This window comes from Zonotrichia leucophrys, chromosome 3 (assembly GCF_028769735.1).
Source record: "Zonotrichia leucophrys gambelii isolate GWCS_2022_RI chromosome 3, RI_Zleu_2.0, whole genome shotgun sequence".
In the NCBI taxonomy this organism is placed as follows: Eukaryota; Metazoa; Chordata; class Aves; order Passeriformes; family Passerellidae; genus Zonotrichia; species Zonotrichia leucophrys.
In genome coordinates this window covers 44,345,266-44,371,080 of record NC_088172.1, presented here as the reverse complement: position 1 = coordinate 44,371,080, position 25,815 = coordinate 44,345,266, and the positions used below count along the sequence as shown (strand labels likewise).

Here is a 25,815-nt window from a genome sequence, read left to right as displayed (position 1 = left end):
TATTCAGGCTACCTTTTCTTCCCAAAACCTTTCTCCTGACATTAATTTGCACAAACCCCTGAACTTTCCAGTTAACTGAGGAGAGTGGAATAGGCAGGGGTGACCAGAGAGAAAAATCCTTAAGGTACAAGGCACATAAAATAGGATTTTATAGTCAAATGTCCACTTCACAGACTGCCTATGAATTAAAAACAACCACAAGTACAGTTATAACTACTTCCAAGACCCACAAAATGATCTCAAGCACAAACCCTTATAGAGGAGGCCAGGTCCTCCAGAGAATATTTGCGTCCCGGCCTGGATTGTTTCAGGCTCGCACGACAAGAGCCGGACGTGCTGCCCTGGCGGCTCTGGCCCCTGCACCCGCAGGGAGCACCTGCCAGCAGCTCCTTGGCAGCTGCACCCTGTGCCAGCTGTACCAGCGCTGCACGCTGTCCTCAGGCCCTGGGAATGCACCCGGCAGCTTCCAAAAGTCCCCAGTGCCCTTGCCTTGCCTGCTGAGCTCTGGGGACCCAGCTGAGGAGCTTCTGCTTGGTGCCTCTGGGGTAATGCTTTTATTTTCATTTAAGCTGGGAATTTGGAAAAAGAAATGGTGCAGCTGTCCTTTTAGGATCAGTGTAGTCCTCTACATTTGGTCTATTTGTGTTTCTGCTCTTTCAGGGTTTCTGGAGAGGAGAAAGAAAGACCTAGCAATTCTTTTCAGTAAGTGCTTTGCAGAGAAATATTCTTTTTGGTTTGCCTTAGGAAGTTGACTATGGACTTGTGTTGGAGCTTGGACAGGAATCTAAATGGATTGATAATGACAAATGGTGGTGTATTATTGAAGGAAAATTGATATATATGTGCTCTGATGAGTTGTAAAGACATCAATGCTCAAAATTATATTTCCTTCTAAAAGATCCTTTAATTTTTAGACATACTTTTTTCAGTGCAGTCACAGCTGTCAGCACTGACAAGGTTGAATTTACTAATTCATGTCTTCCACTTCTACTCCGTAAAGAAGCTAAACTGCCTAATGAAAAAGCTCCCAGATTAGATTTTCTTTTTAAATAGTAAGGATGATGATAATAATAATAATAGTAAAAATAATAAGGTGGGTTCTTCATCTGCAATTCCAGCTTTGATCTCTCCAAGACTGTGACTAGAATGTAGGAGAAGGAAAGAGGAAGCACAAAGAAAAATTATGGCTGTTGTAGAAACAAAGTTTTTTAGAAATCTGGTTTCTTTCATGTAATTTCTTTCTTAGAGATGATAATTGCTGAAATACTTTGTGTGCTTTTTATTTTTCTCCTTTGTTCTCTATCTGTCTCTCTGTATATTTTTGACAAATAACAGATTCAATTTCTTCTTCAGCATTTTGCGTCATACATTTCTGTAGTGCCGGATGGGTGACTGTGTCACACAGAGAGTTAATTCATCTGCAGGACTTTTATTTCATTAGAAAATTGTTTCTCCACTGGCAGGAGTTGATATCTATTGTGTCTGTGGAAATGCATAGCTCAAGCAGGTCCTGATATCCCTGGGCTAACAGGATCCTGGTAATAGCAGAAAAACATGATGTTCAAAAAAACCCAAACAAACACAAAATGCAGGAGACACAAACTCTCAGCAAAACCCCTCTTAGACCTGCAGCTGTATTGCACACAGAGATGTCCAGGACAAAAAGTGCTTCAAAATGACTTTTAAGTCACTGTGCCTAGATACTGAGTGTCAGCTCTCAAAGTATGAAAGTGCCAAAATCCAGATGGACCTCCTGACACTTTGACTGGGTTTATTACAAGGTAAATACTTTGGCATTGTGACTAGGGGAGGTCCAGTCTAGCCTGAGTGTCTAAGAACATGTGGTACATAATGTACCATATAAAGAAGAAGAGTAAGCTATTAAATAGAAAGGAAGATGAGATTTCCCCTTGGTTGTGAAGGTCAGCCTCAGCAGATAGTTTAAAGCATCCCAAAAAGGGTTCACATTACTGAAGATACTTGATGATTAGTTTTACTCCATGTTTTTTTTTCTCAAGTACTTGGCATGAAAACATTTATATTTCTTTGTCTTTTCACAGCAGACTTTTGGTCAAAATTTTCTTTCTCTCCATCTGTTTTTGGCAATGTGCTTGACTATGGCCATAGCTGGGAAAAACCCACTAAATGCAGATTTCTATTGAAATGTTTCAGAAGTCTAAGATGCGAAGCAATTTTAAAATGTATTATTGGAAATTTGGAGCTGGGTATGAAATTTGAAGTTCAGGAAAAATTTTGCTCTTTGTCTAGGTATTTCTGTGTGATATATTTCTGAGCCTTGTTCTTTCATCATAAAAACTTGGTTTCAAATAATTTTTTTCAAAAGTCTGTGAATTTTTCAGAAAATTTCTGTTCTCAAGGACGGTCATGGGAACTGAGGTCATCTTGCTTTGCAAGGACATTTTTTACCAAACACCAAATACTTTGGTATATTTGAACAGTTCTCAATCAGTATTTGACAGAGCATTTATATATTCTGTGTCAGATCCAATCCCCATCTCTAATATTCATTGGGCAACTTTCTATGTTCTGTCCATGGTCAAGTTTGGATAGAGATTGTCCTGAAAAAAAGATGATTATAGTGTATTTTTTGTCATTGTTTCTTAAAAGAGTCAGCTCCAGATATACCTTTTTCAGTGTCATAGAACTTATCTGTGAAACAGTTTCTGAGTAATTTTCTAGATGTGAAAGTAAAGCCACATAGGTGCTAATAAAACCATACTCATTAAGAACAGCAATAATCAAAGTAAAAGGAAAAGCGTGTTACACAAAGTTGCTAAAGGTCATCCAAATGCAGTCTACCTTGACATACTGCAATAAATGCCCTCCCTGAACCTAGCTTATAGTAATATAAGTTATATAAGTAATATAGTAATATATTATAATTTTTATTATATAGTAATATAACTTTTATAGTTAAATCAGAGAACACTGAAAACACCCAACTCTCCTAAGCTAGGGGACTGCTTTAGTCTGATTGCCTGCCATAGACTGCCTGTTTGGCGAGCTTGCAAGGAGACTAAGTAGGATGTTCTTTTTTCCTCGAAGTAGTTTTATAATCAGTTGGCCTTCTTGGACATTAGAAAATGTTCATTATTCACACACCTTGACTGAAGCTACTGTTGGAGTCCCTAAAGTTAGAGGGTTTTTAGGAAATGGTTAAAAAAGTATAGGCCTCAGACTGAAGTTTTGTTAGCATTGCAAATACAGCAGAAAAGTTTCCCAAGCAGTAGAGCATACGTGACAAATAACAATAGGCCTCTGTAGAATTGGCTTATGGATGGCAACAAGGTTATTTAACGTATATCTTTAGAAGTTTAGCATGAATAGAGCTCTGTTCTTTGTCTCTTATGAACCAGTCTTTGTTTTAACTACCGTTACGTGTGTTTTATAAGATTGGATAGAATGCTTGTCAATATGTGTTGTTCTATGTATGATTGGCTGAAATCTAGATTGAGATGGTTTTATGTCATTCTGTATCACCCCACCTTCTCTGGCATTCCCTGTGGATCAGTGAGCTGTTAACATCCTGTCTCCATTGTATAACAATGTCTTGAGACTGATGTGCAAATAATAAAAAAGGCTCTTCACTGGTCTGGTTTGTCCAGTGTTGTCCATATCTGGACGTAGCTGCCGCGGCAAGTGGGTTCCTTTTTTAAGACGTGGGTTCCTGACACAATTGGACATATATCTACCCTTCCCCTGCAATAGCTACTTCAGCAGTTTTGCAGTACAATGAGTAAGAGTGATATCAACCATAGTAAAGCAGAACAGTCAGTGTCATAGATATTTTCTTTTGTACCTGCTGTGTTTCTATCATATAGCTTTGGAAGTGTCCTTTAATGAGTTCAGAGTGTCAAGGTGATGTGACTCCGGTGTGCTTGTCAGCTGTGCCTAGGCAGAGGCTGATTTGCATTCAGACCAGTCAGCCTACAGGGACAGAGCTCCTTATCTGTCTGTCAGTAGTTCAAATTAAATGTAGGACAGATCTACTATGGATCTGTAGTACCTTTTTGAAAGGTACTATGTATGCAATTCTCTGAAAAGTGGTGCAACAACATTGATTTATGAGACAACATATATGTGCCAAGATTTAACCTAGATCTGATGTGATACCAAGGTCTTGCTTTGATTTGTATTTCGTGTGTGCTTCAGAATATCCAGAATATGCCTATATATTTGCCATGTTGATTCAAAAAATCTTGCAACCATTAATTATGAAATATCAATCACACATGGAAAAAAATTACTTGAGAGTTGTGTAATGGTCCATAGAAAGTCACAGCTACATCTTTGGCTGATGAAGACTACAAAGGCACCAGAATGTGTGTTCCTATTCACACTGGAAAACATGGTATTACTAGTGGGGCTGAATGAAAATCTCATCTAGAAGTAACATTATTCTTAAACAAAAATAAAGCATAAAAAGTAAAAGTCTGTTTCAGGGGAAACCAGCTTCATACGCACATCAAAGCTCAGTTGGCAGACATCATTCTAATCCTATATTTGCTTCTGCATATGTCTTTGTTACTCACTAGATTCAGTGCCATTCACCCTCTCATTGACATTATACTTTCATCCTATATTTAGTTCTTATCAGTTGATTGCTGGGTGTTTCTGATAACAACATACTCCCATGTGGTCTGGGGAGATCATTGGATGCATCAGAGTTAAAATAAGTTTCCTTTCCTTGACCCAGCTGTGCTGCTGAGCAAGCACTGGGGTACAAAACTCTTTTTCTTATGAACAGTTTGATTCTCAGTAGGACTGAACTCTGAGTATTCATCAATAACATGTCAGCAGACAACTCAAATATTGCCCTGCATTTTCTTGTTGAATGACTGTTATACTCAATTCCTCCAATACTTTCCTTTATCAGTATCAAAGTCTCTCCTCTCTTTACCTCATAATTTCATGTCTCTTCTAATTTTCCTTTTTAGAAAATATCATCAAGGCAACCCAAAAATGACCTCATAAAGTATTTGTATGTTCGTACTTTGATTATATGAACAACCAAACTTTTCACTAATAAGCAGGAGTTTGCATTAGAGTCTCACAAATAGTAAACCTCTAGCATTTTCCAAAAGAAATTGCTCAAAAAACTGCTCAAATAATTTGTTCCGTCAGTTAGGGTTCTTAGTGAAAAATGCATTGTCTGAGATCAAAGCATGTGGCTGCATGCAGATATTAGTAGCAGCATATAGTATGTCCTTCTCCCCTGGTCCTAGTATTGTTTTTTTCCCTATCCTGGTACCTATAGAGAAAAGAGAACTGTAATTTTATTTTGTCTAACACAGATTTGTGTATCTGAGAAATCTGGTGTGAGGGTGTAGCTGTTCCTACACTTCCCTCCCTCCCTCCCTTCCCACCACTGAATGCAAGAACTGATCCCAGGACAGTTCATTTACCATGTAACCCCTGTGAGCAGGAGCAGGATATTTATTGCTAACTTGAGGCAACAACATTTCCTCATTGTGCCCAAGGCATAATCAGAAGAAATTATGAGAAACTCGCATGTGTCCAGGTTTAGATATCACTTGCAAGAACCAAAGGAGTTTTAGATTTTTCATTTTCCATGTTGTTTGAGGAGCAAGAAGAGAGACAGGACATCTTACAAAAGAATATTTCTGGTCAGGTTAGACAGAAAAGGTTCCCACTAAAATGAAATTTTCAACATATAAACTAGGTCAGGAAAATATGTTTACTTTGTTGCATGAAGATTGGTATAAATTTTTCAGTTTCTGCATGCTGTGAGTTTCACAGATTAGTTTAAAAGAAACTCCTAAATTGAATCAGGATCTAAAGTTTTTAGATTTTGAAAAAAACTTTGAACTTGCCCTTAAAAAATTTTCAAATTTTTCGGTTGCTTAGACTTCTAAAGAATAAATGTGATATTCTTTATAATTTCCAGATGGCAATGTTTGTTTCTCAGTTTCAACATACATGCACACACATATAACTTCTTTTATTTTAGTTCTGTGTATTTTCATGAAGGCTGTGATTATTTCTAGTAAATATGACACTCAGATCCCTTGACTTTTTCCTCCTTAAAGGGAACAACTGCATAACTTCCAATACATTTGCCTAAAGCCACACTTTATATGTATATAAGTATATGCACATATACATGTGTAAGATGTACATACATATCTATACATATATGTAAGATATTGGTGCATATGTCATCTTTAGCCTGCTTCCCAGAATGAATATTTTGTGCATACAAGGGAGGGTATGAGAGGATACCAGCCACTTCTCTTTCTGGCTGCTGGGCTGATGTTGTGGAAAATTGGTTTCAAATTGGATTCTCTCACTTCTTCTACTCTTATATTTTGATTTCAGAACAACAGCCCATGATTGAGGATAATCATAAATAGTAACAAGGGAGTAAGGTGTGGGGAAAGGAGGGCAGGTGGTAGGAGCTGCAATGTAAAGTGGTGAGGGACAGGCAATCATGCACATGTAGTTAGTTATACAAACACCTATGTCTGGGCATGTCACTCCGTTTTTTTAAGATTTTCTAAGCCTTCTGATGTTGACATTCTTGTAGTGAACTTTCTCACACACTTTCTGTAAATAACTCATTGTTTTACATTCCTTTATGAAGGAGGAGAGAGTTGATAGACTGTTGGTTTAACCAGTGTCATTGGAGAGGTGTCACCGTCACCCTCCAATCCACTGTCACTTTTAGAAAACTAAAAATGTTGGAGTCAGAAAATAAACCTCCCTTCTTTCTTCACCTTAAGAACAGAGGTGTGAGCTTGTGTTCTTTCGTGTCCTATAGTGACATTGGCATAGTCCAAAATCTCAGGATCTTGCTACATAATACAAGAAAATATTCAGACATCATTTTTTCCCCATTTATCTCTCCCCCCATGTTCCAAAATGAAGACTTTATTATTTTTTTTTGAATTTGAATAGGAATACAAGTGAAAAAATCCTGACTTCTCAGGATTGATGAGCTCTGTGCTTCAGGTATTCAGATGATCTATCTCACGTCTTAAGCAAGTAGTAAAGCTGTCAAAACATAGGTGACCCCAAATATTTAACTGTTCATATAAAATGGAACTGCTTCAGCAGAAGAGATATAATTAAGAAGAACAAGGAATTTGCCTTAGTATCATCCTTTACTAACCACTGACCTTTTGTGAGCAGCTGCTTTATTGATATGTGAATGTGACTCCTCAGACCATTCTGGTACTCATGAAAGAGTATTTTTGAAGAAATAAGGTTTTACATAAAATCACTTTATCAGCCTTAGTAAGGAGGATCTACTGAAGAACAGGCTAAAGGAGCAAACAGAGGGCTAGAGGGATGATCAGAAAAACACTGAGCACTTAGCATCAAGTAATCAAACCTTGTCAGTGCAAAACATTGGGTTAGTAGAGCTAAAGACGAAAGAGGCTCAAGCACTGGTTGCAAGCTTTGGCTAGAAAAAGCTACCACTTTCAGACAGGTGGCAGGTATGAAATGTGTTAAGAGCAGAGGGAGGAGGAAAGACCTGGTGGTGATTTTGCTGTTCAATGAACCTTTTCTTCTGCATCTTGTGCATTGGATAAATAGATTCCTTTCCCCACACTTTGCCACAGAGCCAGGTGCCAATATCTCCTGGGGGGAAGATGAGAAGTGTAAATGCCAGCTCGTGTAGCAGAGACAAGGTGACTATAGGTTCCCTAGCCAGAGCTGTTAAAGGTGGTTTCTGGTTTCATGTGACGATGACATTTACGTAAAGGTATGCTGGCTTCAGGGCACTTTTCTGCTAATTTCATTTTCAACCTATTGACCCCATACGTAATTCTACAGCTGTGGAATTGCAAGCAGTCCAAGGAAAAGATTGCTCAGGTTTTAAAATAATTGTTCTTATTTGAATTGTTAACATTTTACTTTCTCTAAATGCTTTTAAGTATCTACTTGTTTTCAGTTTTATAAAATCTTCTTCAAAATCACAGAATTTTTGAGCTACTTAAATATTTTCATGAATCAGACACAGAAAAACAATTCTGGTCTACTTGATATTTTTGCATATTGCTTTCACATATGTAGACTATATAAAATATTAATATTAAATTTTTAGCAGTGTCCTGTAATACTTAGATGAACTTCACAGGTATATGTGATAATTAAAGCAAATCATAAAAGGATAAAAAAAAAATCAAAGTAAATTTTACTGGTTCAAATTGCTGTCTTAATTGGTTCTGAACTGCAACTAAGAGTCTAAGTGGAGAAAATCACCTAAATTTACCCTCCCCCTTAGTCAGCGGTGAGCTTCATAGGACCCTCCCCAAGCCATATAAGGCCAGGAAGAATGTGCTAAGCACTGAGTGTGCTAAGAATAAAATTGTACTGGGATGGATAAGGTTACTTTGAACTCTATATTTCATGTTTCCTGACATACCCCCCAAAGAACTGCAATTATGCTAGCAAGGCTGTAGGAGCGTTGAACAGTTCTTTCCCAGTTCTTGTGATTTTTGTTGCCTCTCTGTGCATTCCTGTCCTGTTTAGAGCTGTGGTTTTTTACATTTTATTTCTGGTGTGCATGGTTCTGAGGCTATTAGAAAACTGTGCTGAAGGTTCACTCTGAGGCATGGCTATTTTTGTTAGAAGCTGATACTTTAGACTGAGCTTTAAGTGTTGCCTCTGGAAGGCCTTTGGTTGTTCTGGGAGGCCAGGTCTGCAGAGGAAACAGACATTTCAGAGAGCATAAAAGAAGAAGGAACACAATTAGAAAAAGCAGAGGACCTCCCTCCTTCTCATCCTGCAAGTCCTGCGAGAGTCAGCAGCCCAGAAGTACTATCTAAGGTGCCACAGTAAATCTTGACCTTTTAAACAGAATATCTCTTACCATCATCATGGCCGAGATAACAGCAGAAGGTACAGTAACTCTTTTCAAATATAATTAACAAAAAATTATTTGTGATTTAACAGTATAAGTGAAGTGGCCTGTCAAAATGATTTATTGTTCTTAGAAAATTATGTTTTCACTCCAGGATAATTTAATTTTGTTTTCTGCATTCCTTTCTATTTTTCTTTACTGTTTTTTCTTCTCTCTTTTACTTTTTCACTCTTGTAGCCTGAGTTTTTACGAGTTACTGAAAAAAGTTCTCTGTACACCTCTAAAAATAACCTTAGTTTCATCTGCAGAACACCATTATTTAGGCACCTCCATCAGAGTGATAGAAACAGGCAATGTCTGAAGTTCAGGGTTCTATTCTCAAGCCTTTGCTCAGAAAAAAGCTTTGGTAGTCCCTTATAATCAGAGATTTACCAGAGTCAGAACAGCTTAATTTGTTTGCCCTGATTTTTCCATAGGGAGCACAGAGTATATTTGAAGTGTATGTGAAGTTACTGAATGGTAAAAGGCAAAAAACCCTTCTGCTATCCTTATTTAGGTAGACTTCTGAGGGAGTCAGTGAAAATTGCGCTGAAATAAATATGCCAGATGTCGGCCTGCAAAAATGAAAAGCAATTGTACTAACCAACAAATGCATATTCTAAAATGTGAATGTTTCATGTACTTTAGCATTTCCTGACCATTCATATTTAAAGTACATTTTAGATGCATAGCAATATTTTATCAGCTGAAGTCAGAAGGGGGGATATATTTTAAATGCAACCCTCTTTAATACAAAATATTTTAGTTGCATTTTACTCCAACTTTTTTTCCACTCTTTATCTGAATTTAATAATGACAAAAATACAAAAAATGCTTTTAAACAGTCTTCTGAGATTTACTTTATTCTGCTTCTCAAGATTATGTGCTGTTTCAGTGCATGAAAGATGTTGTTTTCATCTTCCATTTTTTATTGTTCATACTTGTAAGAGGATCTGCATTAAGTGCTATTAGAAAGTGATCCTGTTCCTTCTTAAAGGCTAATGTTAGGACTGTGTCAAGTAGTACAATCCTTGCTTGATGTCTGGTTAGCTACATCAGGGAAGCAATGTGATTTTTTAATCAGCAGTTGGACTGATCTATAATTTACTTCTGGCTGCATGTACTGCCAAAACAGGTGGCTCAGCCTGACAGCCCTAACCCAAATACTAACACAGGTTTATTTAGATATTCTTAACAAGGTTTGTTGGAAACATTGGTTATTTTCTGGCTGTTATGAGGCAAATCTGTGAAGTAACCAAATTAGTGAGATTTTTTGTCCAAAATAAATGGAAAAAAATATAAAACTTTACAACCAGTCTGACTTTTCAGTCATTGAGCTTATTAAAGAAAGATAATTATAGACTCTAGAATGAAACAAAAAACCATTGAATGAAGAAAAGTAGGGTCTGAATTTTTTTAAATTTTGTTGGTAGTGTTTTTACAGGAGTATTTTTACAGCTGTAACAGTATGTGTCTTCTCTGGGGCTTTTTGACCAAAGCATAGACTTAGATGATAAAGGGCATCAGCTCCCCAGTAAACTTTCCACGTGACAGGGAAATAAACTATATAATTAATTTAATTTAGTAATGTTTGGCTTAGTTTTATTTTGTTTTCATGTACTTGGAATGCACTTGTAGTGATTGACTGATTTTTAGACACTGTATCCACAAGATGGAAATTTTATTTATGACATAAAGTAAGAATTCAGCCTGAAGCTAATGTTTCACTGCAGTTTGTTTTCCTCTGGGAGTAGTACTGGCACTCACAACCTGAAAGTTTAGATATAAACTTCAGCAATATGTAGTTTGGATAAACAAAAAGCTATTCAACTACCTGTTACTTCACAAAATTTATTTTGTTTTCACAATTTATTTTGTTTTCCATACTGCCTCCCAGCCCATGATTTGCTGGACTCTTCATGACTTTGATAGGACTAAACCACTTGCTCCTTGCAATAGGTATTTATAACTTTTTTTCCACTGTCAGTCACAGAGGCAGACTCTTGGGCTCCTTGCCTTTCGCGGTACCATCCTGACACACCAGAGAGCAGGGCACAGCAGTGATGCCATGGACAGTGAGGTTTCTGGTTCAGAGATTTGGCCCAGGGCTGGCAGGGTGTGCTGCTGCACATCTCAGGGCTCTCTTTCTGACAGCCTGTGTCAGGACAACAATCTATCCAGAGATGAACAGAGGCAATGGGGAGTTCTTTCAGGTCAACAGCATGATAATGACGGTGAGATTAAATAACTTAAATATGTAGCCAATAAGCAATTACCCTGCTACTTGCACGAAAACCCACATGTGCTACTTATTCTTTCACACAGCGACAAATTGTTAGTTGTGGAAATACTGGTGAAATGTACACTGTGAAAGACAAAATGAGATCCCTGAAGACAGCAATTCATAAATGTCCTTAGAAAGTTGGCAGGACCTATGTCTCTAGCTGTCAAGTATTTAGGAGAAGATTCCAGAGGATTATCTTCAGCATTCTCCTATTACATGTCATTGCCATCACAGAAATGTACTATTAAAAAATGGAAGTCCTTAAAATTGTATAAAAAAAAGTACAAAGACTCAGTACAGGGAATAAGTACTCTGTATTTGTTATACTCTCAGGATCTAATATTATTATTAGTATTAGTCATATTATTACAACTAATAGTAATTATTGCTCTTGTTATTATTACATTTAAGCAGTTACTGAGTATTCTTGTAGCAGCCAGGATCTTTTCTGGGATCCACTTAAGGCTTTGTCTAGAAAGCCATGGGTCTCAAACTATGCTACTCCACTGTGTCTATGAAAACAGGGATTGGACTGGACTCAGTGGCAGATGTAGTTGGAGCTGCCACCCCTGAAACATGAACAGCAAAAGGCTGACACCTCTGAGAAATGGCTTCTGCCAATGTACAGCTTAATCTGTGTGAGCACAGCAGCTCCAGCACCAGCCCCATAGCTGGTCCTTTCTAGTCCAATCTCCTGCAGGTCACAGTGCAAGGTTGATGGGCATCCCCTGACACTTCATCCTCCCACACAGGGAAGAATGAACAGAGACTCAGCTCTGCTTGCTGCAATGCTCTGGAGACTGTGCACTGATCTAATCCAGGAAGGTGAGGAGAGGAGAAAGACAAGGTTTCTGTGCCAGCTGTTTGTCTGCCACAACTTATTTCCCCAGTGGAGCAAGAGAGAAGCAGGAGTCAAATAGAAATGTGACAATGAGTCACAGTTTGGTCCTTATTTTGCTGCTGAGAGCTGTGCGACTACATATTTCCTCTCTCTGGGAGCAGGCTGCAAGGAGACAGGCTAGCCCCAAGGCTACACTCAGCTTGTCAGTGACAAAATCAAAATTATCTTCTGCATTTCAGCCCTTTTCTCAGGCTATTGGATAACTATGAAAAGTTTTAAGATGTAAATAATTTCAAAAGGCAAAAAGATGTGTATGCTTGAAGATTAATAGACATGAAAGTACTAAGGTGTGAGAAATAACACATAAGAGCCAGAGGGTAAAATCCCAATTATTTCATAAGTATGATGGTCAGAAGCTAACAGAGGTAATCAATTGGCAAAATGTTTAATGAAGGCTCACTAGAAGCAAGAGGCAGATAGCTACTTATGATAATTCATGAGTTGCTGCTAGATGTGCCAGTTGTGCTGACTGCAACAGGGGCCTAGATGAATAAATTGGATTAGATGATTCATTTCGATGACTAAAGGTACGAGAGGTGTTTCTTACCCTCCTTTCTTACTGCTGTTTATGCTTGGAGCTAGGATGTTTATATAGAATACGTTAGCACCTAGCAAATTTTCAAATGAAAAGATGCCTTCTGTCTCTGCCTTTCAATGTTGATGAGAAAGAAGATAGTATACCTATTACAGCAGGGTAAGGAAAATGCAACAATTTTAGCTATGGTTTTTGAAGGAATCTGTCTGTTCTAGTTCAGAACAACCAGGTAAAATCAGCAACCTAATTACACAAAGTAAAAAAAAAAAAGTCAGAAAACCCAGGTCTACCAGTGAAAAATCTTTGTGGAGAACAGAAGCTCCAAATTCTTACAGAAATTCCTTAAAAATCATATTCTCCTGTGACTGTGGGCCTGTACAACCATGCTGGTTTGGCTTCAGCCTTGGTGTTTTCTCACACATAGCCTGTTGAGGCAAGCATGGTTAGCTTGACTTTTAAGAATTTGTGGACAGCTCTACTCAAAGCTGATACAGTATTTATGCACCTTCAGCTGGTACAACACTTACACACAATTCATTACTTCAGGCAGCCCCTCAGAGAGTCAGGGGTTTAGCTCTGGAGAGCAGGAAGACTGAAAACCTATTAACCAGAGAGCCAAGCTAATGCATTGTGTTAATACACGACAGGCTAAAACTGTGTGTGTTCAGTTAGCTCCTGTTGTGGCAAACAGCTGGACTGTAGGTCTGAATATTTATTCAATTTTTTTTTTTAAATATTACAAAGAACCTTGTTATCTTAAGTATTTGGAGCGTATTTTAATGTAACTTATATATTGAGAAATGCTTTTAAAATCCTACTAGTGTTTTCAAGTAATTGGGAAAATCAGTTACCACTGACCTAAATATGAAATCTGAGCAACTACTTACATTCTCAGAAGTCTCAACCTATAGTTTCAGAGACCTAAACATTGAAAAAAATCGAGTCTAGAAACATTTTGAGTACTTTCACCCACTGACTGCAATATAAATACTGAGTAAGAGGCAGATTTACTCTCTTTTTACTGCTTAGTTCTGGAAAGCAAAAACTGTTTTACTTTAAAACGTTTCATAATACAGGTCTGGCTTCAGTTCAGGACATACTGAGGAGGGAGAAACAAATCAGAGTTACCCCATTTGAAGCAGCTCATCCATTTACAGATATGAAAAGCTTTTTTCTTTCTGATGATGACAGTCACTGGTTTCTTCTCTGTTTAAAAAGATTGAACTAATGCAAACTACAAATTTTACCAGGTAAACCATATTACAGAAGTAGAGGCTTACTTTTAATGATTTGCTTTAAACCCAAATGATTAAAAGGACTTTTAGATTGCCAATTTTAGTCATGATTTAAATCAACAAACAAGAAACCTGGATTTCAAAATAGCAATTTTCAAGATTTTTTCAAATGTCATCTATCATTCTTTTTCCAAAAGGTGACCAATATGGCAACCAAATACAGCCCTTCTCACTGAATTTGTGCCTTTTAGAGAAAAATATACCCTAAATATCTGTCTAATAAAACATTCTGTATTTTGGGAGTCCTTTATCTTGATTCTTAGCTTTTTCATACTGGTTTTTTTTTTTGTTGTTGTTGTTTTATAATGCTGGAGAATGGTAAATGGTGCATTTCTCTTTTGCTACATAATGGTTTCATTTTTACTTGTGGGTTCTGTCAAGCTTCATTAGGATGGAAATTTTAATTCAATTAAAATGGTACAAACCCAGCAGTTAAAAATTGCTTATATGTGTATATTTACATACTTAGATAATAGAAATAGGTTAAATAGGAAAAATCTATTTTAAATATAAATTCTCTTGATAAGTTAAATGATTTATTAAACAAATATTGTGCTATGTCTAAATTAGGTTCTTGGCCACTGCATCCTGTAAGAATATATAACTGAGAGAGCTCATTTTCTTTCATGTAATGTTTATTCAAGGGTAGGGGAGAAAAAACCTACTTTTTTTTTAAATCCTCATTAGGCCTTGGTATAAATAAGATAATAATTGAGTACAAATAGTAAAATAAATTGAAATTAGGAACAGATTTTTGCATTTGCAAACAGGCTATACTCTCAAAAAAAAGGCTGCCCTAATTTGACTGCATTTCCTTAGCCAGTAATTTCCAACAATTCAGTGATTTGTTTAACTCTTTTCACAACAATAATGGCTTGATCATAGTTTTTTTTGTTTGTTTAAATAAGTGGGATTCCCATAAATATTAATGGAAAACTGTAATATTGTGAAAGTATGGCCCTTAGCACAGGGTTTTCTTAAATTTATTTTAAATTTTAAAGGGCATTTTTTAAAATGACATTTATAGAAAAGTTTACTTTATGATTCAAAAAGCATCAGCAATTTTGTTCCCTGCCTATATTCCCCCATTGCGGTCTCATTTTAGTGGGTCTTAAAAAGGAGGATTGTTGACCAATAATACTGAAATGTCTTCAGAGAGGTGTGAAAGAGGAACAAAGTTTTTTACTGATTTAAAAGCAAACCAAAGGTATGGTCAAAGAGAAGTTGCAGAGACAGAGAGGCTTCGTATCATTGCTGCTTTACATTGACAGAGCAGACTGGTCACACAGCACATGAAGTAGACCAGCAAGAAGTAAGATATAAAGTCACTACATACAAACACTTAGCTTAAAGCCATGGACAACGAGCCGTGCTTATTATTCATATGATCCTGCTACCATGTTCTCTTGTCAACTTAAAACGTTTTTAAAAATATTTAATATTTTAGTCATATAATAGTACCTTTATATAATATGTCTTCCTTCAGTGCATTGGAACAAGCCATTCAGACTTTAGATTCCTGAGTGGGAGTGTGTTTAAGCTCTATGCGGTCAAAAGGGACCAGCAAGATTTAGCTTCTGGTTTTTTTCCTAATATGTGCCTACAGCACAGTTGATTTATGTAAGAAAGTCTATTTTGGGAATTGTGAAGCAAGTACATGGCTACCAAATCTTTGACTAATGGTAGAGATAGTGACACCACTAGGTAGTAGAAATACCAGAGGATGCTGCTGACAGATCTTGTTTTGTCCCATGTTCTTTCCTTTTCTTCATTGTCTCTGATCCATTTCTGTCCCCCTCCTCCAAATGCAAAACATAATGAGACAAAATTATAAAGCACACTGTAAGAAGCTGCATTATTCTTTAGACTCATTCTATTTTGAGTAAAAGAGATGAGCTAACAAAACAGGTCATGCAATGTAGAGGAGGCTAAAGAGAAGAAAAACATAGGCGTTACCTTCTTTTTTTTAATCCCAAATAGTTCATATGCTAAAACTTACCTATGTTATACTTTCACTCAAATCAGTTCAGTTGCTCAAAATCATAGTCAGTGCTGAGCTTTCTCCTTACAAATCAGAATGAAAAAGCTGTGCCTTTACGTCTTGAATGAGCCTCACTTGAGTCCAGGGGCAGATTTGACCTTCTTTTAGAGTAAGTCTGAGAGCACAGTATGATCTTGTATCTGGTCTAGAAGTTCTGCTTGGTGCCATGCAAAGGCATTTACCATAAGAAAGGAAACTATTAAATGTCAGGCACAGAAAAACTTTCTCACTGAAGAAGTCTCCTCTTTGTATCTTCAAAGATAGTTTTAAAAAATCCTTTACAAATATGTAATGAGTAAAGACCTGCTACTCCCTCTACGTGCTTATGTTCTCACAACTTCAAAAGTATCTCTGTACCTTTGCCTGGAGTCAAATTGTCAAAGGCACAATGAATCTAAACCTTTGTAGCCTCCTTTGGTATGTAAATTGGCTCAATTTTTTCCTATATTCCATTATGTAGATTTAAGTTGTGGCTCTCTGTGCATGTCAGGAAGGCTAAATCTTGTTTCAGTCCTTGCTGAGAGGCTGTTCACAATTGACACAATTACCATAAATATAGTTTTCTGGTAACTATTTTACTGTTTCTAGAGGCATAATTTAATACATCTATTCAAATGTTAAGGTCCTTATTTTGCACTGACCTTTTCCTCCTGTAGCAGGTAAGACTTTAATTTTGACTTCAGGTCTATCCGTGCAACTCTTATTGAAGTCAGCTGTATTAGTACCTGAACACATCTGGTGTGGGACACACCTTAACACCCCAAAGAGGTGATAACCCATGTATATGGTACAGTTCAGGTTATATACATTGAATAGTTTAGAATCCCAATATTTAAACTGTAACTACAACATAAAAATTTAGTATAATTTCAATGGCTTTTTCTAAGGAAAACGTTAAAATTCTCTTTTTCCTGGAAGTTCTTTGCATCAGCATTCATGACAGGAGTAGAAAATGTGAGCATTTTACAGGGAGGCATCCAAAATTAGATGCTGATGTTGATTCTTTTATATATTTACTGTTGATTTGGTTTGTTGGAGTTTTTTTGGTTGTTTGCTTTTTTTTTATCAGGAGTGTTAGTATAACACTTTTATAGCAAAAGATCTTTGGTAGATGTTGAATTTGAACCCTGCCTGTCTGGGCCAGCTCCAGGAGTAGATGGCTGACTGCATCGTATGAGCTGGAGCAGAACAACTACTGCTTTACCCTAAATTTATCTCACACTTTTTTAAGTCCATGCAGATGTTATTTTGCACTAGAAAGTGAATTCTGAGGACATAATTTTTTTGCTGATTCAGAAATGGAAGGGCACAAAACCCTTTTCTTTTTGTTTTTAATCTGTTAATATGCTTGATAAAATTTTAACTTTAATAAGAGGCACAACAACTTAAAACTAAATGCAAGCTCTTTGTTTTCCAGCAAAAAAAAAATAAAACCAAAACCTGCCCTATTATCAGATGCTCAAGCAGAATCCATATGATATTTATCCTAAAATGCATCTCTTGTTCTAACATTGTGATTCGACATTCATTGATTACACAGAAGCCACATGAAATGCTCTGGAGAATGTAATGCTCTACTCTGCTGTAGCAAACCAGATGAAGTGATGAATTTCCAGATGAGTAGAAGTGAAAACGCTCCCAGCTTACTCCCTCCCTTTCTTCGCCTTCCAGACATAAGTGCAGTGTGTCCCTCTGCTCAGAGACACAGCTCCATGCCTATTCCTTCCATTTGTCATGAGGGAGATATCCATAGATTTTGTAATACAACTTGATTGTATTTTGTCTGTAAGTTCCTATCGAACCAGAAGTGTCCAGGGATGTGTTGTTTGCTTTATACAGAGCTCATGTAAGAATAACCACAAGGGAAATTTTACTAGGTCACTGTTACTTTGGAAAGAAAGCAAATTTGGAAATTATATGGAAAACTGCTACAGATATATGAGAACACAATTTTGAGAAATCTTGGCAAGGTTAGCTACAAATATTGATGAGGTTTCAGCATACATTTAAAATTAAAATAAAATATGAATAAAAGTGTGCATATGCAGATACTAGTGCATTGGGAAGGGGAATCAGCAATTTTGCCAGTGTTAATGAATTAAGATAATTTTAACTACACAGAGGAAACAGTGATGTGAAGTAGGTTTTGTCTTAAAAACTAATTAGTAGAAAATTCCTTTTAAGCATACATTTGCCATTATTTAGTTCATCAATCAGGATAGACAAATGCATTTCATACTGTGAATGCTAAGGGCATTTTAACAAAAGGGAAAGTTATTCAGTCGTAAAACCAACTTTTACAACAGTGTTGCTATCCACTCTTCAGTATGTCATTCTAGGTATGGATCAGAAATAAAGCCACATCTGCGGAGGATGTCAGGACTATAAAGTGGCACTGGATCCCTAATTTTTTCCCCTGTGGTAGTGCTTAGGTCAGAGCTACATTGGTCCAATGACTTTACTTCATGCAGCTGGAAACAGTCTTTACACTAGAATGCTAAAATAATATAAAGATTCCTTGATTTCCAATATATTTTACAGAATTAAATCTTTTTTGTAATGATTTTAAGCTTCAATATGCTACTAAAGTGAATATTAAACTACACAACTGTCCAAAAGCACCCTCCCTTGCCTAGAGAAAAGGAGGTTCTGGGGAGACCTTATCTCTCTCTTTCTGAAAAGAAGTTGCAGTGAGATGGGGTTCTGCCTCTTCTCCCAGGCAACAAGTGACAGGGCAAGAAGAGACAGCCTCTAGCTGTATCAGGGGAGGTACAAGCTGGACTTCAGGAGAATTTCTTCATGGAAAGTATTGTAATACATTGGGATGGACTACGCAGAGAGGTGATGGAGCCACCCTGGAGGTGTTCAAGAAACAGCTGGACATGGCAACCAGTGCCATGGTCTGGTTGCCAAGGTGGTGATCAAAGTTGGAACTCGATGATCTCAGAGATCTTAACCTTAAATGCTTCTATGATTCTGTGATTAAATTCTGGAGAATATTTTTAGTGCTTACTTGTGCTGTTCTGATATCTAAATCATGGTTTACATTTTCTGCTCGATGACTGGGTTTTTTACATGACTAACACAAAGAAAAAGTGATTACTGCACTCTTCATTCTCCTGGAGATGATCACATCTGGTAGCCTTCAGGATCCATGAGATTCCTCACTACTCCCTGCCGGAGCCATTTGCAGTGGGATGCCTCTCCTTCCAGAGCTGGATTGCTGTGGTTGTCCCACGTCCCCAGGTGCAAGGAAGGGGGAAGCTGAGCTGGTGCTCCCCACAGGCACACCCCTCTCCAACCCACCTTCATGCCTCTCTTTCCCCAACTTTTGTACTTCCATTAGTCATCCTGTCTGTTAAATCTTATTTCTGCCACCTCAAATCAGTGCTACCTCAAGCAGAACAGGCAACACAGTACTTCTTAGTTCTTGCAGTTACAGTGTTCTTGAGTTTATTATCAAATATCAGAAATTTTAATGTTCTGAAATAGTTTTTCAGCATAGGAGAAATTTGTCTTAGATATTACAAAATTTATACAAAATTTTAACTTACCCTCTCCATTGTTCTCTCTATAGCATTGAGAGAACTTGGAGCTGTGAATGCAGAATATTTATTTGCAAATATCATGAAGTTGTAATCATCAATTCCTTGTATCTGCAGTCTCTGCCACTTTCCCCTCTGTTCTTTTATCAAGCTGTTTACATATTCTTGGCATTTCTCAAATGTGAATACAATTTTACCTTCCAGATGCTCCATCTTCCCCTGAAAATGCCCAGGTAGGCAGATATGAATCACATCTTTTGAAAACAGATGTACATTGGTTGCATTGGAGCAATTCCAGTGTCAGTCTGGTCCCACTGGAGGAAGCAGCTGTTCTTCAGGTGAAACTATTTAACTAAGAACAAAAAAGCACCTTATAACATGTGTCTGTTTTAGCACAGAAATCTAATTTTTAGCCAGTTCCACATATCCCTGTTTTTCTATGTTTATGGAAAAACACTGGAAGGGAAACTTTTCCTCTTCTCTCGTACAACATTTGCAAAAAAAAATTCTGCAGAAGTCTGAATTCTGGGTGTTGTGGCCATACAGGACATAAAAATATTTATGATTAATATTAGGTCCCAGTGTTAAAGACTAGAAAGAAATAGTGAAATAAAAGCTTGTAAGTCCTTAAAAAATTCTCTGGATTTCCTTCCCACCGTGACTACTCATTTTCTCAGTTGCCTGGTGAACAGCTTGTAGTTTGCTATGGAAAATGGAAATAAATCTCTGACCTGCAAAAAAATTCAACCAAGCGCAAAGCCAAAAACACCAATCGATTTTCTTCTTTTGCACAATAGTAGGTATCAAAACAAAAAAAATATACAAAATGTGCTAAAAAATTGAGTGTTTACAAAATCCTGTGAAGTCCTGGTTGTACATGATGTTCTTCTCTTCACTTCTCTTCCAAGCAATACGAAAGCTCCTTCTCTTTTAGGGTATACTTTAATTAAGTAAATATGAAGTAAGCATGAGCTACATTAACACACTTTAAATCAGAATAGCTGTGTATTCTGCAGACAGAGAAATGAAGGTGTTAAAATCTTCAGACTTCATGCTCTTCACTGAAGAACTGCACCCAGTCTTAAAGTTTAGGTTTCAGAAGCATATTGCAAAATTCAGAAACTTCAGAGTTTTTTGAAAGCATATTTTAATATAATAGCTGTCTCAGTAGTTTCCTCACTAAAAAAATTTTCTTTTTTCAGTTGTCTCTAAGGAATATACAAGTGAGACCCACCTCCCCATAGGCTGAACTGGTTCAAGTTAGTGGGAATGAAAATTCAGCTAATGTATTCAGCTTTCACAGAATGCATTCTCTATACTCCAGTTCTTGAAGACAACATTCAAAGCTTTTCTCTTATCTTGGTCCTATTTTTATTCCGCTTTTGGTATTTACTGTAAACTCTTTTACATTTCCCAACTCGTTGAATATTTCCAGTCAATGCCTTTAAAATAGCCTTTGTTACTATTACTAATAACAAAATCCTTGTTGTCTTTAAGGTTTTTGTAGAGAATAATTTCACTTTGCCTAATTATATGTCTTCAAAAAGTAGATGCACTTACATAGGCCTTTAATGAATATTGTCTGCATGAAATTTGCTAAAACTCTGAATTTGCTTTTGGAAAAGATTCACCTGTTTTCAGCCTCAGTCACTACTATCTATGTTGGCTTTCAATCTTTCCACTTCTTTCATGCCTTTCATTATTTTAATTGAAAGAATCAAGGTTTCCTTGATTTTCGTTTTCACATTAAATATAGAAATATTACCTTTTATTCTCACAATGATTGAATCACTTTGAATAGAACTAGAACTGTAGTGATGTCTCATCAGCTGAAAAAGAACAGTACATATTCTATGTGAAAAAGCACATATTTTGAGTCTTTTATTAACATTTTGTACCTTTCTGATTTACTTTTGGTTGAAGAAACATAACTTTTGTTTTAGCTTTACAACTTACTTAAATGCCAGGGCCATAAAGAGGGAAGATAGAGAAATAGTAAATTATTTTATTCCTCAGTGATTTTATAACCAGAATTTAATCAAGACCTTTTTTTGGACATAGATATTAATAATATGAACTTCCAAACACATAGACTATTAATTTTCTGTGAATCTCTTGTACAAATATCATTTTAATGTCCGTATGCTTCTGAAGGTATCATCAGAATTTATTCTATATAAAAGTTACCTGCCAAAATATCCACTATATGAATCTGCAAATGCTTCAGCAATCTAATTCTTTTTAATCTATACTTCTTTCTGAAAATAGTGGCTCCTGACTAAAGGTGGTGCGTGACACTGACTTGTTATCAATATTTCCTATACTTAACCATGGGAATGGTGACTTAACAAGCCCTTGATGTCTAATGGTCCTCTATGTCCATTTGTGTAGTGGTTTACTAGGGAATAGCACCCTCTGAAGAGTAAATATCAAAGAGACTTCTCATGTTGTAGTGCTCCAGGTCTGAACATTTGCAGATGGAGTGAAGACCACCCCATCTATGCATGCCTATTTGTGGTCAGGAAAAATGTTACAGTTCTCTCTTATAACACATATCTCATGGATGTCCCTTGAAAACAAATACTGCTCCTGCCCTGATCAGCAAGATAAGTAAAAACTAACTGTTGATCTAGACTGTTGTTCAGGTTCAGCTGTATCTGAGACCGATGCCTTATTGTCACAGTTTCCAATTATGTAAGAACCATAAAAACGCTTAAGCTTTTCTCCACTTACCTGTCAGAAATACCTGTTCAGGTCCTGAGGAGTGCACAGGATGCTGTGCAGTATGTAAGTAACGTTCTTTAAGATCATCGTATAGAATTTATTCCACACTTCCTACATAACGCTTGATCTAAGGTCTAACTAAAGCACTATCTTAAACAAACAAAAAAACCCCAAGCTAACCAACCAATTGAGCAAAAAACAAAAAACAACAAACCCACCAAACCCAAAAACCACAAACCAAACACAGAAAAACAACTAGTGCAATGTCTTTAGGCCTTCTTTATTCATATTGCGAATGCTACTCATTATTACTCATTCAATTATATTAGACACCTTTGTTTTTTTGTCTTCTTCCACAGTAAGAGTTTAATAGCTTTGTGAATGTATTGTAGCTCTGGGGGCATGGATTGTGTTAGTGAGAGTACGATTATCAGTTGCATGACCATAAGAATATAGTAAATGTAAGATGTAAGGCTGAAATATTGACTGTAAAGTAAGCGTTAATTTTCAATAGATGTGAAAGTATGCATTTTTATTTATGAGATTATTTCATTATTACAGCTGAAGCTGCACTCTATTGATATAATACGAAAGGAAATTAATAAAGAAAGGTTAGATGATGAATACGCCTTTGACTAGAATATAACAGCCAGCAAAATCTCACAAACATGTAGGCAGAATAACCAAGTCACTCTCAAAAGCTTTATTAAAAATTTAGAAAGGAGACAATCAACTTCTGCTGCAGAGGACATCTCTATGTCTTTTCATTATACTGGCAAATTTATGAGTTGAAACTGCTGGACTAATACTAAAGAAATATCAGACGGTTTCTTGAAAGTTTCCTGAGATTAGAAAGTAGCAGTAGTTTAGGTATTAAAATCCAAGCAGGAAATGTTCGAGGAAATTTATACATATGCTGAAAGTATTGAAAAAGCTTAAAAAAAATTGAAAAAGAAAACCACACTCATGGGAAGCCTGTGTTATGCTTAATGTAGAGGAGCAGAAAGCCAGAATTTAGGAGATTCCCACTACTTCTTCTTTTCAGAATGAAAATAATATGGCTTTGCAAGGAGTGGGAACTGGAGGGAAGATAAATATTAGAAGACTAGGGGCAACTACATCCAGATTTGAAGATCTATAAAAACACATAAAATACAATTCCACAGTTTGAATATGATGTGAGACTATGTGAAGATTTAGTAAAAAAGAGAACATTGTGTTTATATAGACAAGTTTGAGCCTAATTAGAAAACTTGCAAACACAGGACAGGTTGTTTGGGAAAAAATACCAGCTACCATCTCTATTCCATCTGTATGAAACAAAAGGAATTCTCTGTCAGATGGAAACCATTGGGACAAAATTAGGACAAACATGCATAAATATCCTTTTCATGATTGAACTTCAGGCATAGATAAGCAACTTTCTTCTTGTCTTCTCCTGTCCCACCAACAGTCAGAGAGTAAAGCACAAAATAAGGAAGGTCAAGGCAAGATGCCAGGAACATTATAGAGGTCCTGCAAGTGCCTGATGTTCATGCAAGGCTCTCAAGCCGGGTGGAAACTTTGCAGCACCTGCTGTTACTGTGGGCTAGGAATACTGGAGCTATATGGATCTGCTCTACAGAGAATGTGGGGAGGTGTTACAGCTCGTGAAGCATGGCTGAATGTCTTTGTGATGACTTTGTGCATGTTTACAGCAGATGCTAAAGATTAGTTGATTTAGAATCCATGGGAGGTAATAAGGAAACTATCATTCCAACCGGGTCAAAATTTTTCCTTGATGCAGCTCACTTTCAGTTCCAGTGAGCAGTAATAACATTGAGGGGCCTCCTCAAGATGGTAGCTTTTTTTTAAACTTGAAATAAATTCTTTTGAACTGTACTCAGGCAATGATTTAACATTATGAAAGCTTTCAGGACTGATCATGACATTAAAACAAGTGGAAAGTTTTTCTTCTCGTATCACTGAGTTCTGAGGACTGCTCTGCTGAAGTCTTCTTACGTGGTAATTAGTCTTCACTGCCAAATTAGGCTGAACCCTATGTCAAACATTAGAAAGCAGACACAGGAATTGTGAGGGCTATGAACTTCAGAAAAATTCACATTCCAAAAATATAAGGAAATGGATTAGCCATCCATACATAGGGCAGAGAGCTGCCCAGAAAGAAGAATTCAGACATTTCAACTTTTTTTTTTCATTTTTATGCCAATGTTGACTAGAAAAGTGCAATGAGAGTCAATTAAAATTATTGATAAATTTGCAGCATTCTATGCTGTTGAAGACTCTAGAGCACAAGCCTTATGAGGAGTATCCAAGGGAACTGAGGGTTATTCAGCCTGCAGAAAAGAAGGCTCAAAGGAGACCTTATTGCTCTTTACACCCACCTGAAAGGAGCCTGTAGCCAGGTGGGGTTTGGTCTCTTCTCCCAAGTAACATGGAATAGGATGAGAGGAAATGGCCTTAAGCTTTGCCAGATGAGATTTAGGTTGGATTTTAGGAAAAAGTTTCTTCATGGAAAGAGATGTTAAGTACTGGAACAGGTTGCCCAGAGAAAGGGTGGAGTCACCACTCCTGGAGATCTTTAAAAGATGTGGCACTGGGGAACACATTCTAGTGATGGCCCTGGCAGTCCTCAGACTTAATGGCTGGGCTCTGGGTAATCTTAAAAGTCTTTTCCAACCTAAATGATTCTCTAATTCTATGGTCTGACCAAGAATGTGTAGCTTGAATTTCTTTTCTAGAATTTGGAAACTTATACAAAGATAATTTCACAAATATGTCTCTCAGTAGTCAATTTCTACTCCACATAAGCTTATAATTAATGTATTCTTCCTTGTCTGGGTTATGTGTTTAGAAGCTTAATGTAAGTAGGGTAAAGAAATATTTTAGACATAGTCTATATGGATAGATTTTTAAAATAACTCTTCTTCTGCCTTAGGAATCTTTTCATTGAGAGAATATTTTTATATTATGTGTCACTGAATAAGGACTGTTAATAAAGTTTAAAGGACTGTTATCCTTCAAGTAAAACTTTCATGTGAATAATTTTCAAAATTAAGATGACATTTCTCTGAGACACTTAACTAAACCATGGATCTAAATTTTTTTCCTCTCCAGAGGCCTAAATCCTATACTAAAAATATCCTCCTTGATTATATCTTTTATATTGATAATTTTTTTTACATTTTCAAAGATATAGAGAAAAAGCTTTTTTTTTTTTTTAATTTTATAATTCAGCAAATTGATACTGAAAAAATTGATATATTCACATCAGGAATTTGTTCTGTAGTACTATTCACAAGTTTTTGCTTAGTGAAAAAAATCTATTTTTTTCATTTCCTTATATGAAAATTAATAATACTGAATATTATTTGGCACATATAATGGCATATATACTTGAAAAAAATTAATTTGGGATTTGTATCTACTCTGTCAGATTTAAAATTGAGTTAGCATCTTTTGTAGGAAACAGGAAAATCTTTAGCTGTAATAATCATTTGATACCTGCCGATTTTTTCATTGTAAATCACAAAAGTTTTATAGCCATTATCATACACCAGAAAAGGCTAAGGAAAGAGAATATCCTGCCCTATAATATAC

General features: G+C 36.6%; 1 protein-coding gene across 1 annotated transcript in view; it reads left to right on the top strand.

Moving 5' to 3' along the window:
- The first annotated feature begins 233 nt into the window (after nt 1-233).
- The window catches only part of TRDN (triadin), a 223,354-nt gene continuing 197,772 nt past the window's right edge, over nt 234-25,815 (top strand). The window contains 3 exon segments of the mRNA XM_064707176.1: nt 234-427; nt 429-534; nt 7,677-7,686. Of these exon segments, the coding sequence (XP_064563246.1) occupies nt 234-427; nt 429-534; nt 7,677-7,686 (310 nt within the window).